This window comes from Pseudogymnoascus verrucosus (assembly GCF_001662655.1).
Source record: "Pseudogymnoascus verrucosus strain UAMH 10579 unplaced genomic scaffold scaffold_11, whole genome shotgun sequence".
Lineage (NCBI taxonomy): Eukaryota > Fungi > Ascomycota > Leotiomycetes > Thelebolales > Thelebolaceae > Pseudogymnoascus > Pseudogymnoascus verrucosus.
Window position 1 is genome coordinate 114,074 of NW_017263662.1, and position 14,140 is coordinate 128,213.

Below are 14,140 nucleotides of genomic sequence, written 5' to 3' on the forward strand. Positions count from 1 at the left end.
GGCATTTTATAGCGCCGTCTTGTGGGTAACCCCTCAAAATGATAGGAGGATTGCGATTGGCTGATACGGGTAGGTGGTGGGCTAAATACGATGAACGAAAAGTGTGGGGAAAGTACGTACTGTGTATGATGGTGCATCGGTTGCGGTGGAAAGGTTATGCCGAAATTTCACGTGCACTACTAGCCCCGCCGCCGGAATCTGCGGTAAGGAGATATCGTTCAGTCTAGTACCGCTTAATACCGTTTTAATTCCATTTGACGCCGTTAAGAGTACATGCTATGAAATACTGTTGAAGGCTATGAAATACTATAAAATAACCACGTGTGCTGTTGTATGTGGTTGAATTTGCGGTGAAGTTTGCTAGGTCACGTGCCGATTTTATCACAAATACCCTTTCATATTTACACTTACCCGGTAGAATTACTCGAGATAAGGACCCTATGTTTATCAAAGAATCCAAACCCCTGCAAACGATGCCGCCTGCGGAACATTGGAATTTAGTTCCTATCGCTTTTTTATACATTTTCCTAGATGCACATTTTCATATCTCATACTTGTGGGGTAAATGTGGGAACATACAGTACTAAGAGGCGTTTTTAGCATGACTAGAGTAACCTAAGATCTAAAACGGTGAGTCGGAACAAGGAAGTTCCGTCTCCATTACTCGGCAAATTCGGTAAATTCGGTAAATGTCCCCAGTATGACGTCTATCGGTATCCCGACCTCCGTCCCACCCGCGTCTCACTCTCACTGTCGGCCCCATCGCTAATCTAATCTAATCAATCCCCATCAGCGGCAACCTCCGCACCGCGTTGTTCACATTGGACCACCACGACCATGTGTAAATAGAGAGACAGCCCCCCATGGCAACCCCTCCGACTGACGAAGCTGAGGCTTCAAACGCTGTCCAGCGCACGGGCAAGCATGGCATTGATGACGGGGAAGCTCCCGCTGAGGCTGTGTCCGCAATCCCGAAAAAGAAGGGGCCTCCTCCTGAGAAGCCAGAGAACATCCGTATCAGGCTCTATGTGATGGCCGTGTCCTGGGCCATGGTGCTCTTTATTGGCCTGCCGATATGGTGGTGGACTACAGCTATATACCGGGCGGATCTTCCCTTGGATGCCATGATGGATTGGGCGGATGGACGAGTGAGTTGACACTGTCGGAGATTCTTGTGCCCCGTACATACAATACTAACTAACAACCCAGGCTTGCCGGCCAGTCTTTCCACTCCGCATCTCCATCGACACCGGCTCTCTGCAGGATCAAGAGGCACAGAACCTCCTACGAGCCACACAACTCGCTCTTGACGACCTCAACGACTTCTCCGCCCATCACCTGAGGCTACAACTCTCCGGTCCCCAGGTACCCCCACACACCCCCGCGAACACCTCCGTCCTCCCTACCGCAAACCAGAACGATGAAGAAGTTGCACTGCTCGTCCGCCTGCTCCCTGGGCAAACCACAGAGGCTGTTTTACAGCCGTATGCGCCAACTCTCGACATCCACTACACACCAAACCAGGTCCCGACGAGCGCATCGTCCTCGGCCCCTCTGGCAACCTACATAGCGACGAACCTGCGCGAGATTTTCGCTGAAGAACAGGCCATGATTGCCTACCTCCTCGCCACTAGCTCGTCGCCGCCAGAGCGGAGCCCCAAGGCATTAGCCCCTGAGGTCGCAGAAGCGCTCGCCAAGCGATCCACTCGTTCGATGAAGTACTCGCGGACGTACCACTTGACATTCTCTCTCTTCACGCCCTCTGCCACACCCTCGACGTGGGCTATTGAGCAGGCGCTGGAGGAGCACATGAAGCCCCTCCTGGATAGCTTTTCGGCGATCAGCAATTTCACTATTGACACGCAAGTTCAGCTCTATGCCCAGACTGGGGTAACAGGGGATATCCTCCGCAAAGAAGACCTGAGTGGCTTCATCAACCACGCTGAATGGCCGTTGAGCCCAAGCATCGGCGGCGCTCCAACACTGAACTTCATCATCTACATCGGTGACATGGAAGTCGAAGGCGGCAGCAAGAGCTGGCTCATCCCGCAATGGGGTGGTGTAATCATCCAACCCAACATGTAAGCGACCCCCCCCCCCCCACCTACCCTAGACTCTACTACAATCATACTAACACCCCCAAGTGACGACCTCCGCCCCGCAATGCTCACCTTCTCCAACCACCTCCTCGCCCTAATCGGCGCTCCCGAATCCCTCACCCTCCCCCTCCGCCTCAACACCCTAACGCGCGTCCGCAGCGCCGGACTCCTCCTCAAAGCCTCCTCCACCCTCGGCTCCCTCGCGCGCCTCACCCTCGCCCTTCCCTCCATCTCCATCCCGCGCAGCGTCGCCGACGGAGTCTCCACCACGCTCGCGCACCTGGAAGCCGCGTGTGATGGCCTGGGAGGCGTCGCGGGGCTGGAGAATGCGAGGGTGGCGGAGGAGGCGGCGGAGAGGGCTTTTTTTGAGAAGAGTATGGTGGGTCAGGTGTACTTTCCGGATGAGCATCGGATAGCGGTTTATTTGCCGCTGTTGGGGCCGATGGGGGTTCCGCTTGTGATGGGGGTGTTGAAGGAGGGGAAGGCGTGGTGGAAGAGGAGGAAGGGGGGGGTGTAGGTTAGGTTGGGTATAATATATGTAATACATGGGTTTGGTTTTGGAATATTCGTGACTGGGGTCTTGTCTTGAGATCGTGGTGTTAGATTTTCGTGCCCCTGAGCGAGGTTGTATCCAGCCATTGAGACACAACGACCATCAATAATCCTTTAAACGAGACAAATAAACATACAACCCCAATTAAAAAATCCCATCCTCAAACAAAACTCCGATCTATTCGAGTATTCGTAAGTCCAAGCCGTCCGTCGTTGTCGCAAGTATCCCCTCACAAACCATCCGAGCCTAAAATCCCAGGCACAAAACAACCACCTAAATTTCCACCTCCTCATCCTCACCACCACCACTACCCAACCCCAATCCTCACGCCCACAACCACCACACACAACCTACAAGCACCTCACCCACCCAGCGCTATACTACCCCTCCGCCTCTCCCACACCAACCCAACAATGCTCCCGCGCCTCCTCCTCTCCGCGCGCAGCGCGCTGCGCCCATCCCTCACCAAATGCGTAGCTCCCACAGCAACGAGGGCACTTTCTTCGGTAGCATTAGCGAAAACGGCAGCTGCGACGACGAGACCGACCGCGGCGGCGGCGGTGGTGAAGACGGCGGATGTGGCGATGGAGCAGGTTAGGGGGATGAAGGTTAGGAGTTCGGTGAAGAAGCTTTGTGAGGGGTGTAAGGTATGTTTTCTCTGCGCCGGGTCCTGAGGGGTGAGGGATTGAGGCTAATGCGATTTATATAGTCGGTCAGGAGGAAGGGAGGGAAGAAGGGGAAGGGACATGTGTATATTATCTGCTCGTTGAACCCGAAGCATAAGCAGCGCCAGGGATGAGTTGGGGTGGAGGATTGGATTGGGGATTGAAGACTATTCTTGAGGAGGCAGGACGGGCAATTGGTGGATGACACACGCGCATTGGACCTGTTGAGGGGGATGGGAAGGCTTGGAGCGAGAGGAAGGGTTGTAAGACATACAGATGTGAAGGGGCATAGCATTTATGGCGTTTTGGGAATGTTGGAATAGATAGTAGACTGGGGAAGTGTATGATATATTACAATATGTACAAAACCGCTCTATACACTCTATAAGTTCTCCGTCTTGAAGCACAGTTTTCCTGGCTTCGTGCCCAAAATATCCATTCGATCTCCTACAACACCGCGGCTATATATTCTTGCGCCTGTCCGCGGATTGTTGCTTCGTATGGTATGGGCCTGGGTTCGACGAGGGAGATCTCATAACCCGTCGATGTATCGCTCCGTGGCATCCCACTGTGATTTCCCCGTTGATATGAGGTATTTGATCTGTGACTGTTCCCTCATCATTAGCTTCAGTCTCAATGAATCCAATGCCGGGTTTTGACAGCTCCGAGTGAAGAAGGCAATATTGCAACACTCTCCCCCCCCACCACATCACATCCACCCCTCCCATTCGCAAGCACTGGGTGTGTAAACTTACAATATCCTTCACGTCTTTATTCCGTTCAAACTCATCCCTTGCCATCTTTCTTGTCTCCGCCCTCGTCTCAAGATCGGCGATGCGCTTCGTGTCTCGTAAAACTCGTCGCCATAGGCTCAGCACCTTCCCTCGTTGTAAGAACTACTTCAGTTAGCGCATAATCCTCAAAACATAAATGCAAGACAGTAAGGTTTTGGGAAAGAGCGACTTACATGTTCCAAGCTGACCGTAGGCCCGAATCGGGATTTCGGTCGCCTTGCCGCTTCGCTAGCAAAGAAGCGATTCCGACCATGATCTATGCACCGCGCACAAACCGTGGCGGCGGGCCGACTAATCCATCGCATCCTCCACAACCTAAGCAATCAATTGGAGGTTGCGCATATAACTGTCCTCGAACAAATCGCATGAATCCATCGAGAGGCGCGCGGCGGGCTAGATGACGGAGATTATAAATTCTGCTCCACCTCACCGCTTTTGAAGGCGCTGGATTGGGTAATTGTAAACAGCACGAGGAGGACGGGAGCTTTGGATTTTTTTGAGATCTAACGCACAGAATGGCAAATACTAAGAAGCCTCTCGGGATTGATATTGCGAATGCGAAGAGTCTTTTTGATTTTCTCAAGGATTATTTACCAATTGAGTGAGTACGTCCTTGCCAATCTAGGTTCACATGACTAACACCCACAGCACCCCATGGACGTCTTTCACCCACCCCGCAACTAAGGAGAAATATACGATTGAGCTCCAAAATTCATCCAATCTCACCCGCGATGAACTCACGACTTGCTTTTCCCTGGTAGAAGAAAGCAGCAAGGGGGATTACTCCGCCAGCAAGCAAGGATGGAAACCCGCCGCCAAACGGCGAGAGATGCGCCTACTCGAGTTGAAATACCTCCTTGTTCGCAGTACCAAACCTCGTGATGGGGAGGAAACGGGAAAGCCAGGAGATATCGAAGCATTCGTTAGTTTCATGCCCACGATTGAAGATGATCAGGAAGTTCTCTACGTTTATGAGATTCACCTTGCCCCCTCGCTGAGGCGGTCTGGGCTGGGTAGGAGGCTTATGGGGGTTGTGGAGAGCGTGGCAAGGAGGATTGGGGTGGAGAAGGTTATGTTGACTTGTTTTACGAGGAATAAGGTGGCTAAGGGGTTTTATGAGGGGATTGGTTATGGGAAGGATGAGTTTAGCCCGCTGCCGAGGGTGTTGAGGGATGGGAGGGAGGTGGAGGAGGCCTATGTTATATTGAGTAAGAGGGTTGGAGGAGTTGAATAATACTCTCGGAGCTGGAGCTGGAGCTTTCGATGCTGGGGAGAGACATGCACAGTGGAGGATATCCAGATGGCAATATACATTTTTTCTCGATTTGGACTTCTCGACACCCCTTACATTGCGCAATACTGAAATAGCAATCACATACGAAGCTTGAAATTCAGTGACTTGATACTCTCAATCGTGCTAATAGGTATAGCGTACCTTAAGTGCCTTGCTCATATCCGCCAATTGTAAGACATATATCTACATATGTCATATCCGCCATGTGGTTTTGATATGTAGACATATCAAAACCACACAAGGCAAAGTTAATAGTAGAATATAAAGCGATAGCTCTTGCTCTCTAGGTAAGGAAGCGCCATGATTGGCCTAGCACCCTGCACAGCCGCCTCCTACCAGCCTCTACGCACGCTGCTTTCTAGTTTGAAGTACTTGCAGCATGACCGACTCTTCTCTCGATCCTTGTGCGGGGAGAATTTCTGGTATTGGGACTCAAACACACAACCATCTTTAACAAGAATGGCACAGGCGAGGTGAGTCTGCTTCGTGTTGTACGTCATTGAGATATAGCCAAACAACCTGGAGTTAGTATGTCGTCACGAACTAAACATTTGGATCGCTGCCGAGTTTGAATGGAAGTTCTAGAGGGTCAGTACTATTAGCGGCACTCGGAGGGTTCCACATTTGACAAGTCACCCTACCCTCCGGGGCATGAGCGGAAGGAACCCGGGGAGCACCCGACACAATGAAGACGCCAGAATAGATGTTTTATTTTTATTTTAGTCGCCGATCGCCAGAACCGAAAACGCAGGGACTTACTTGGCGAAGAAACTATGTAGTCTGTTGACAAGATCTGAATAATTTGGACTGGTGACTATTTAGCGTAGAATTTTGATGGAGTTAAATACGTAGTACGGGAAACTACGTAGATAAGGGATTGATTCGCAGAATAAAATCGCGGGATGACGATGTGATGTGTAGTTTATACTCTGCAGCTCGAAATCATGCCATTCTAGACCAGGATCTAGACCAGTCTATATTTTTATCATATTAATGACTTCTATACCTTCCCCATATCATATTTTCCACGGTATATAGGTAGACACCAAGGTTTTAACTAAGAATCGCCACAGGATACGATATAAAAACCACACAGAAGGCCAAGGACATTGTCCTTCCCTACATCTGATGTTGCCATTGCAAAGGACCCTGGCAGCTTTTCTAGACCAGGGTGATGAGACAATCCCTGACCGGGCAGATCCCAAATCCGACATGCCGGGCACTACATCTAGCGACATCGACTCATTGAAGGTTATCGTCATCGGCGCTGGCATCGGAGGTCTCGTCCTCGCGCAGATACTCCACTCAACGCCGGGAATACAGCTGTCATGCTACGAGCGGTACAAAGCTATCGATGATCGCGTTGTCGGGTTCCGCGTGATGCTGTCGGGCACGACGCTGTCGATGCTGAAGCGCAAAATAAAGAGCGACATCTGGGCAGACCTCGCCTTCGGCATCGGGGAGCAGCCGGAGGGAGGGGAGAAGATCGAGTTTTTCAAGGGAAATGGCAACAAGATGCTCACCTGGGACTCGGACCCCACGAAGGACCAGTATTCCGTGTCGAGGTGGCACCTGAGAGAAGCCCTCGTGAAGGAGGCTTCCTTTGTCCGGACAGGTATTTCCTTCGAGCGCTATGAGGTGCTGCCGAATGGAAGAGTGAGAGCATTTTTCAGTGACGGGAGTACCGACGAGTGTGATCTCTTGGTAGGTGCAGATGGCACGAACTCGAATGTTCGAAAGCAGTTGCTCAACCATGCCACCATTAAGGACTTGGGCATGGTAGTCATTTATTTCAAGGTCCCGCTTACGGAAAGGTCCTTGAAGTTATTAGGGTCTCCTGGTAGATCAATGGTAAAACTTCCCGCCCTGCCACGCCCGTATGTATGGTCCTAAAGCTAACTCTACGCATACCTTCTGCCCAAACAATCAATATATCATGCTCGCCCCCTGGCAGAATCCCCTCGCCCCCTTTTCTACACGCTACACCCAGCACACCATCGATCCCGAAGACTCCTACATCATGCTCGGCGCCGGGTCTCCCCACGCCAACTTCCACAACCGCCGCTGCTCCCCTAACGAACTCACCCAGTCTGAGCTACAAGCTGAGGTGCTCGCGCGCACTTCTCAGCCAGGCATCCACGCTCGCTTTCGCGAGCTCGCCGAGATGGTCTGCCTTGACACAGCCTACGTGAACATCGTTCGCAAAAGCGAGGCCGTCCACCCCTGGACCTCTTCCCCTAATATCACCCTCCTTGGCGACGCCGTTTTCAACATGAGCAACACGCTCAGTCGCGGTGCGAACTGCGCGATAATGGACGCCGCCGCCCTTGCGGACCGCATCACATCACCGGAGTACAGGCGCGAGCGGCACCAGCCGGCCGCTCTGGATGACTATGTGAGAGGGAACATTGAGCGGCGCGAGGTCGAGCGGCAGCGCTCGGCTATGATGCAGAAAATTATGTTTTCGGGGCAAAATAAGCTAAGGGGATTTATAAGGAATAAGGCGCTGCCGTCTTCGCTGAAGAAGATCGATAGCTTGGATCGTGAGGAGCATGAGGGAGTGAATTGGATCGGCAGCGATGGGGAGGGAAGTGTGGACTCGACGGGGGAAGAGCCGAAGTGGGTAGAGGAGCTGAAGTGGGACGAGATCTTTGAAGGGAGGCATGGCCATGAAAAGGGTTAGAGATGGAGCTACTGAGCATATAGGCGCTAGTGCCCGATGATTTGCGGTTTAACAACTGGGGGACTGTTGACTACTGCGTCAGTCCTTGGGGTTCCCGCGTTGTACATAACTTCTCTCCTATCTACCTCTCGTCACTTCCGCATTTCGTCGCCTGCGACGATATTTATACCACTACAGCTCCATAACTATCACATACGGGTGCCAACTAGCGAATACCAAGTGTTGTATGTTTTTATTTATTTATGCTTCTTGCTTCGGTATTATATTTTGGTTGCGTACGAGACAGAAGAAAACTTCGTCCGTGCGACTGCTTCGCTGTCTCTAGTCGAAGCTGTAGCCTCCACACAGCCTATATCCACCTTGGTTCCGCCCAAAATTGAGATATTGAAACGATCCGCAAAGCCCAACAAGAGGACTTCGCCCAGCATTGTCTATCACGCTCGCAGGAATGACCGCAATCTGTGACTATTGCTGCGTCATTGATAGGATCGACCTTTTTGGGTATAGACGCGAGGCCTTAAAAACCTCATTTTCCATCAGAGCCTTTTCATAGACCACCATCCCTCGATACTAGCCATTGGTATAAAGGTGAGTTGCCGCATTTAGTGGGTGGCTGGCTACCTTCAGGATATAACAGGGAAGCGCAGCATCTTCAACGTGATTCCCATATGGAACATCTGACACCAAGAATTCCACATCCAGGATTCAGTTGCCAGTCGCTGTACCCGTCGTCATAAACCGCGTGATAGCATTGAGATCTCTTGAGATCCCCGCCGGATTCCGACTCCCACCATCTCCATAAGCATGTTTCTTCTCACCACCTTCCTCATCCCCTTCCTCCTCCTCCTCTTCTTCCTCCTCGTCGCTCTCGGCATATATATCATCCAGCGAAGACCTACTCAGCTGCGCCGCCTTCGCAACTTGAGGTAACACGTAATCCTTCGCGAAGCTCCACAGCTCATCAAGGTCCTCATCTTGTCCTCCCCCTACGTTCTCTGTTTTCCCAAGTGCGCGCCCTTCCTCGACCCAGCTCTCGGCGCTCGGCTCGAGCTTCTTGCGTAGTAGTTGCCCGACTAAGCCTTCCTGGGTCCGGCCGGGGAAGTTGGTGGAGGTGTAGACGACCGTTTGTGCGAAGAGGTCGGAGTGTTTGGAGAGGTGGTCGGTGATGTTTTTGAGGCTTTGGGCGAGGATTGTGGAGTGTACTTGGATTGAGTCTCTGTGGATGTATTGTCAGTTTTTATCCCATTTGGACTTCCCATCTTCTGAATGGGGTAGTTGGGGTATTCGTACATTGGTGGCATGACCGGAGATCGTAATATGTCGTTCTTGAGGGCGCCGATGCTCTTGGTTAGCTGATCCAGTCGCGTTCGCGTCTGGTCAATGGCGCGCATTTCATCGGAGTTGAGGCTCGTCATACTGGGCGAATTTCACTTGTATCTTGCGATGGTAACAAGGAGTATGATTGTACGGATAAATATCATCGAAGTGTCGTGGGGGTTCGCCGGGTGGACAATGCAAGGCTGACAATCGGCGGAGTTGTCGATCTGCCCAATTATCTGGCAAGGCTGTCAAATGGGTAATTTGTCCTCCCCACTCTCCCTTTGTTTGAAGTTGATTTTCAGCAGCCTATGAAGTAATCTTACAATAAATTTACAGCGGCAAGTCTTTATTTACCTAATAATGGATTTATATTGGCCTACTATGATCATCGGTATGAGTGTGGCCATTCGGAGTCTCAACATCTCGAGGGTATGAGCATCAAACACCGGATATCATCATGGGGCAAACTCATGGCACTTCTTTCAAAGTCGATATTATAGTATTAAAATATTAAATAGCGACATCAACTGCGTATCAGGAGTCAAGCTACGGAAACGAGAAATATCAAGCGTCAGAGCCTATCCGCGGCGACGAGTAGTTGGGCTCTTGCCCTTACCCTTCGTTGGAGTGGCGGTAGATTGGCCAACAGCTGGCTTCTCCTTCTGCTTCTCCGCAGCCTTCTTGGATGGTGCATTCCAGTAGTATACCATCTGAGCGGCCAGCACAGCATTGAGGGCAAATCCAGCAATGTATCCGTATAGGATCAGGTTGTCATCCACCTCTTGTAGGGTTGTAAAGATGCGTGACAGCGAGCCAGCCAAAAAGTTGAAGACCTGCGCATTAAAGTCAGTATAGTGCATCTATGACTTGGGAACATCCTGTGACTTACAGCAAACGCGCTCAACTGTCCAGTTCCTCCCTGCTGATAGATTGTTGCGATCTGCGGCAGCTTGCTTGCGACTCCCAGGACTCCAGCGCCAGCTTGGAAGTAGCTCAGTGTCTTCATGTTCACCAGATCAGCGTTGAACATCGTCGTCAGGCCCATTGCGAGCGCCGCGACAAAGATCGCCGCCTGCGTGGCGCGACCGCTGTACTTCAGCACCAGCACCGAGATCACAATATTCTGCACCACGATGAGTGCCGTCTCGCCAAACGTGCTGAACGGGAAGCCCGAGCGAACATTGTACGCCAAGCCGATCAGGTATGCCGACGTCTCCAGGAGGTAGCTGAGGAAGGAGATACCCGACGCGGATTTCGAGTTGACGAGCTTGAGGATCTGGGGAACCTTGACGACGGAGCTGGCGCCAATGATGCCGATTCCGAGGCCTTTGGAGATGGCGAGCTTGATGCATTCGGTCGCGGTTGGGTCGATTTCAAGGAGAAGCGTGTCGTAGCATTGTCTGCCGAGGATAGAGACTCCGAGTTCACGGATCGGCGCGGGGAGGTTGTGTGTGATGGGCTGCAGAGCAGCGCGTACGGAATCCATAGCGATGGTGTGTGGAATCTGAGGGTGGTGGCAGGGCTTGGGTTTGTGATATAGCTCAGAGAAGTAAGTGCTGGAAATTGTTCGCTATGACGCCGAGCTGGAGTATTAGTTGCTGCGATAACGATCTGACGATCTGAGACCGCGCTAGCAGGAAGCCACACCTCAGCTTCTTTGTTGACAACGTACTGCTGTTGAAGAAAGGCAAACATTTCGTCACATGTGTAAAGTATTATAGCATAATTTGTTGCAACTAGTGATATTGCTAACTAGGAGTGACCTCTTGAAGCATATTTATGTAGATCATCCCTTTTGTTTTGAACCTTTTATGACAAAGAATGGAGCTGTGGACCAGATCGGATTATAACGAAGGTCCTCGCATGTAATATAGGCCCCTTCGTCGTAATTCCACCAGTAGATGTCAAAAGTTATTTGTTTTTGAAGCTTCATGGTCTGATCGTTGGACCTTCATGTTCTGTTTGACTCAACGCGATTGTAGACGATCGACATTCAAACCCCTCCCATTGAACGCCGAAGAATAAAGCAAAAAAGCCTTCCAAATATCAACAGAGCAACAGGCAACAGGCAGCAGGCAGCAGGCAGCAGGCAGCAGGCAGCAGGCAACAGTAATGCCAGCAGACATACGGAGGTTAGAATGTCTGTTTAGCCTATGATGTTTTCTCAGCCGCCTTCAGAGATGGACGGCCGAGGCGATTGTTTGCCTTAGGTCCACCAGGGTTGCCAGGATGAGCATCGAAATATTCATCAATAGCTTCCGTCGAATTCTCCAAGTTAGAGCGCGGTTCCCATGTAGCCTCCTCTATCGAAAATCCCTCCCACAGGACGTAAAATTTGAGCTCCCCGTCCTTGACACGTGAATCAAGGACTCTCTCAACTTCATATTCTTCGTCCTCTCCGGAGTCATCCTTCCCATTTTTCTTTCCCTGGGGAAGTAACACTGCATTAGGCCCAAAAATTTGAAATATAAACACGCGTCATGGGTTTAATTGCAACTTACTGGCTTCACCTTGGTGAGGTGGTCTTCACGTTTACGAAGTTCTTCAAGCAGTTTCTTGTATCCATTTCTGTCCTCGGGCGTCTAGCGAGGTATATTAGCATGCATAATATTATATGAATATTGCGATTTCACTAACTGCTCTTTTCCCAGGCTGACGAATATCTTTCAAGGCTCGTCTGTAGCCATACGTTGTAGTCGACCTCTGCGCTCCACGCCTGGACCTCACTGGGCCAACCATTGTGAGGATGGTGTATAGGCTTTTCAAGACACCAGCAGCTTCCTTTTCAATAGTAAGTGCAGTCAATTACTCAACTACCTTAATCTGAAGTTGTTGTATTTTGATGGTTGTTGTTGTTAAAGGTACGAGAGTTGCAGATGTATGGTGGTTATAACATATGAAGGCGGCTAAGCTCGCTTAATTTGATCATTGCAACTCATATAACTTCCAGAACAGTTGATATTCTACTCGAATATTCGGATTTGTAGCTTCTAATCAGACAGTTCACTTTTTTTATATCTGTAGCTCTCTAAAAAGAGTGATTTTCACAGGTCACATGGTGAAAATCGCGCGGTCATTTGTCTACACACCCATTCATATTCTTTGCCACAAGCGGCTATGATCAATTTAACACCATGCTTGTGAGAGTCAAGCAGAGGCTTACGTACTGAATATATCCATCTATCGATATTCTAGGAGAATATACTAGACCCTGTTGATTTCATACAGACCGTACTGAGAACCCCAATAAGTGCACTTTTACGGACCTTCTGGCATCGTAGGCAACCCTGCGGCAATTCTGTTCGTGTTCACTTGCAATAGTAAGTTGCGAAGTGCTGAACCGTCGTTAACATTTTGAGACAAGATAGCTTGTGGCCAAGTAGGAGGGTGTTGCGGCTGTGTAGCTAATCTTTGGGTTGCTCCTGTGGATGAGTATCCGCATGGACCAATGTCAACATCGAATAGGTGTGATAGTCTGCTCATTTGCCTAAATATGCTTTCCCATAACCCAGAGTTGATTGTAATTTTATGGAACCGAATGCTTCTAATTGATTCCTTGGATTGTGTAATGAGAGAAGTGAGGGCATCGGCTGAAGTTTCCACCCCTTCCAAATCAACATGTTTGAGGCGGAGCAAACGGGTAAATTCGAAGTTTGTGAGAACTATCAAAGATTCGCTGCTTATTGCAAGGGAAGTAATATCGACAGCGAGTTCAACAAGCTGGAAAATATAGAACGCATGAGTCCGGTCAGAGTGAGTATACGGACTCAGTTTCCCACCAATGTGCAACCCTAGGTGACGAAGGCCCCGTAGGGTATGTTCGATGGGTATTTGTAATGTACCAGGTTTGTTATCCAATAACTTCCCAAAGTCAGGAGCAAGCGGGAGTGTGAACTCCAGTTCAGTCAAGTTTGAAAGCAGCCCATAGCGCAATGCAGCAATGACGGTTTTAGTGGCTGTTGTCTCATTTTCCCAGGGCAAAGAAAAAGACGCGTCGTGGAACCCAAGGGCCTTAATATTTGGAAGTCTAGCTAAGCAACCTGGTAATATTCCGGCAAGGTCTTCCTGATATAATGAGACCGATTCGGCGCTTAAATTGTCAAAGAACCGAAACCCGACGTCGAGCCGTTGTACATATACGGCATAGGGACTTTTAGAAATCTCGATAAGTCTCACTAGAGGCGATTCTTTTTGAAAGGGAACACATATGGCCACGATGTGTCGAAAGAGCAGCGGCGAGGCAATGGCACAAAAACCTCTATTGACTAGGCGCAGTGATGTGAGGTATTGTACCGCGTTGCGTCGAGGATTGAACCCCTTGTATGGAGAAATGCAATTTGCTTCATTCTCAACGCATAACACAATCTGTAATGAGTATGTTAGCACCAGGCTGGTATCAAGTTAGAACAGCATAGCACAGCTCTTACGGCGTCACAGATCTCCTGGGGAAGTCTCATGCCGACGATTTTGATAATTTGTATATTTCCAGTGCCTGAATTACAAATCAGGCCACTGCCTCTGCTTCTGATGCAGTTTGCGAATTTTAATCAGATAGACGCACACATATCAGCGTGTGATAAGGTTGGAGTTATGTGGTTGTGAGCTTGAGACGTGGGTGAGGCTATATAGGATTACATAACATATACGATCACATGACCTATGTTTAATCACGTGGTTATTATATTCACCAAGATGATTTTCACAAGCAAATACACTAAATACAAGCATCTTT

At 50.0% G+C, this 14,140-nt stretch overlaps 8 protein-coding genes across 8 annotated transcripts; 4 read left to right on the forward strand and 4 right to left on the reverse strand.

Moving 5' to 3' along the window:
- Positions 1-777: 777 nt before the first annotated feature.
- Positions 778-2,616, forward strand: GPI17 (GPI transamidase component; the record flags this gene model as incomplete). The annotated part of the gene is made up of 3 exons (XM_018272980.2): positions 778-1,148; positions 1,210-2,081; positions 2,145-2,616. The coding sequence occupies exons 1-3, from the start codon at positions 864-866 to the stop codon at positions 2,614-2,616; spliced, it is 1,629 nt and encodes a 542-aa protein (XP_018132229.1). The 5' UTR covers positions 778-863.
- Positions 2,617-2,967: 351 nt separating this feature from the next.
- VE01_03492 (uncharacterized protein) lies at positions 2,968-3,686 on the forward strand. The gene is made up of 2 exons (XM_018272981.2): positions 2,968-3,299; positions 3,362-3,686. The coding sequence occupies exons 1-2, from the start codon at positions 3,066-3,068 to the stop codon at positions 3,449-3,451; spliced, it is 324 nt and encodes a 107-aa protein (XP_018132341.1). The 5' UTR covers positions 2,968-3,065; the 3' UTR covers positions 3,452-3,686.
- Positions 3,687-4,408: 722 nt separating this feature from the next.
- Positions 4,409-5,452, forward strand: VE01_03493 (uncharacterized protein). The gene is made up of 2 exons (XM_018272982.2): positions 4,409-4,712; positions 4,760-5,452. The coding sequence occupies exons 1-2, from the start codon at positions 4,627-4,629 to the stop codon at positions 5,343-5,345; spliced, it is 672 nt and encodes a 223-aa protein (XP_018132323.1). The 5' UTR covers positions 4,409-4,626; the 3' UTR covers positions 5,346-5,452.
- A 1,165-nt stretch (positions 5,453-6,617) lies between these two features.
- VE01_03494 (uncharacterized protein) lies at positions 6,618-8,088 on the forward strand (the record flags this gene model as incomplete). The annotated part of the gene is made up of 2 exons (XM_018272983.1): positions 6,618-7,245; positions 7,301-8,088. 2 exons carry the CDS (start codon positions 6,618-6,620, stop codon positions 8,086-8,088), a joined length of 1,416 nt encoding a protein of 471 aa, XP_018132327.1.
- Positions 8,089-8,265: 177 nt separating this feature from the next.
- On the reverse strand, positions 8,266-9,571 carry MED8 (mediator of RNA polymerase II transcription subunit 8). The gene is made up of 2 exons (XM_018272984.2): positions 9,379-9,571; positions 8,266-9,304 (listed from the first exon to the last, which is right to left on the reverse strand). The coding sequence occupies exons 1-2, from the start codon at positions 9,501-9,503 to the stop codon at positions 8,794-8,796; spliced, it is 636 nt and encodes a 211-aa protein (XP_018132326.1). The 5' UTR covers positions 9,504-9,571; the 3' UTR covers positions 8,266-8,793.
- A 313-nt stretch (positions 9,572-9,884) lies between these two features.
- On the reverse strand, positions 9,885-11,136 carry VE01_03496 (uncharacterized protein). Its single transcript, XM_018272985.2, has 2 exons — positions 10,298-11,136; positions 9,885-10,241 (listed from the first exon to the last, which is right to left on the reverse strand). The coding sequence occupies exons 1-2, from the start codon at positions 10,892-10,894 to the stop codon at positions 9,987-9,989; spliced, it is 852 nt and encodes a 283-aa protein (XP_018132325.1). The 5' UTR covers positions 10,895-11,136; the 3' UTR covers positions 9,885-9,986.
- Positions 11,137-11,470: 334 nt separating this feature from the next.
- Positions 11,471-12,253, reverse strand: VE01_03497 (uncharacterized protein). Its single transcript, XM_018272986.2, has 3 exons — positions 12,046-12,253; positions 11,910-11,990; positions 11,471-11,835 (listed from the first exon to the last, which is right to left on the reverse strand). Exons 1-3 carry the CDS (start codon positions 12,145-12,147, stop codon positions 11,560-11,562), a joined length of 459 nt encoding a protein of 152 aa, XP_018132324.1. The 5' UTR covers positions 12,148-12,253; the 3' UTR covers positions 11,471-11,559.
- Positions 12,254-12,476: 223 nt separating this feature from the next.
- VE01_10759 (uncharacterized protein) lies at positions 12,477-14,007 on the reverse strand. The gene is made up of 2 exons (XM_059464211.1): positions 13,836-14,007; positions 12,477-13,773 (listed from the first exon to the last, which is right to left on the reverse strand). Exons 1-2 carry the CDS (start codon positions 13,863-13,865, stop codon positions 12,667-12,669), a joined length of 1,137 nt encoding a protein of 378 aa, XP_059320194.1. The 5' UTR covers positions 13,866-14,007; the 3' UTR covers positions 12,477-12,666.
- Between the last annotated feature and the right edge of the window lie 133 nt (positions 14,008-14,140).

Coding starts and splice junctions, on each gene's coding strand:
- VE01_03492 (XM_018272981.2), top strand. CDS start 3,066: ATGCTCCCGCGCCTCCTCCTCTCCGCGCGCAGCGCGCTGCGCCCATCC. Junction 3,300..3,361: donor AGCTTTGTGAGGGGTGTAAG/GTATGTTTTCTC, acceptor CGATTTATATAG/TCGGTCAGGAGGAAGGGAGG.
- VE01_03493 (XM_018272982.2), top strand. CDS start 4,627: ATGGCAAATACTAAGAAGCCTCTCGGGATTGATATTGCGAATGCGAAG. Junction 4,713..4,759: donor AAGGATTATTTACCAATTGA/GTGAGTACGTCC, acceptor TAACACCCACAG/CACCCCATGGACGTCTTTCA.
- MED8 (XM_018272984.2), bottom strand. CDS start 9,503: ATGACGAGCCTCAACTCCGATGAAATGCGCGCCATTGACCAGACGCGA. Junction 9,305..9,378: donor TCTCCGGTCATGCCACCAAT/GTACGAATACCC, acceptor ATACATCCACAG/AGACTCAATCCAAGTACACT.
- VE01_03496 (XM_018272985.2), bottom strand. CDS start 10,894: ATGGATTCCGTACGCGCTGCTCTGCAGCCCATCACACACAACCTCCCC. Junction 10,242..10,297: donor GACAGTTGAGCGCGTTTGCT/GTAAGTCACAGG, acceptor TTTAATGCGCAG/GTCTTCAACTTTTTGGCTGG.
- VE01_03497 (XM_018272986.2), bottom strand. CDS start 12,147: ATGGTTGGCCCAGTGAGGTCCAGGCGTGGAGCGCAGAGGTCGACTACA. Junction 11,991..12,045: donor GTCAGCCTGGGAAAAGAGCA/GTTAGTGAAATC, acceptor ATACCTCGCTAG/ACGCCCGAGGACAGAAATGG. Junction 11,836..11,909: donor ACCTCACCAAGGTGAAGCCA/GTAAGTTGCAAT, acceptor TTACTTCCCCAG/GGAAAGAAAAATGGGAAGGA.
- VE01_10759 (XM_059464211.1), bottom strand. CDS start 13,865: ATGAGACTTCCCCAGGAGATCTGTGACGCC. Junction 13,774..13,835: donor CCCAGGAGATCTGTGACGCC/GTAAGAGCTGTG, acceptor TACTCATTACAG/ATTGTGTTATGCGTTGAGAA.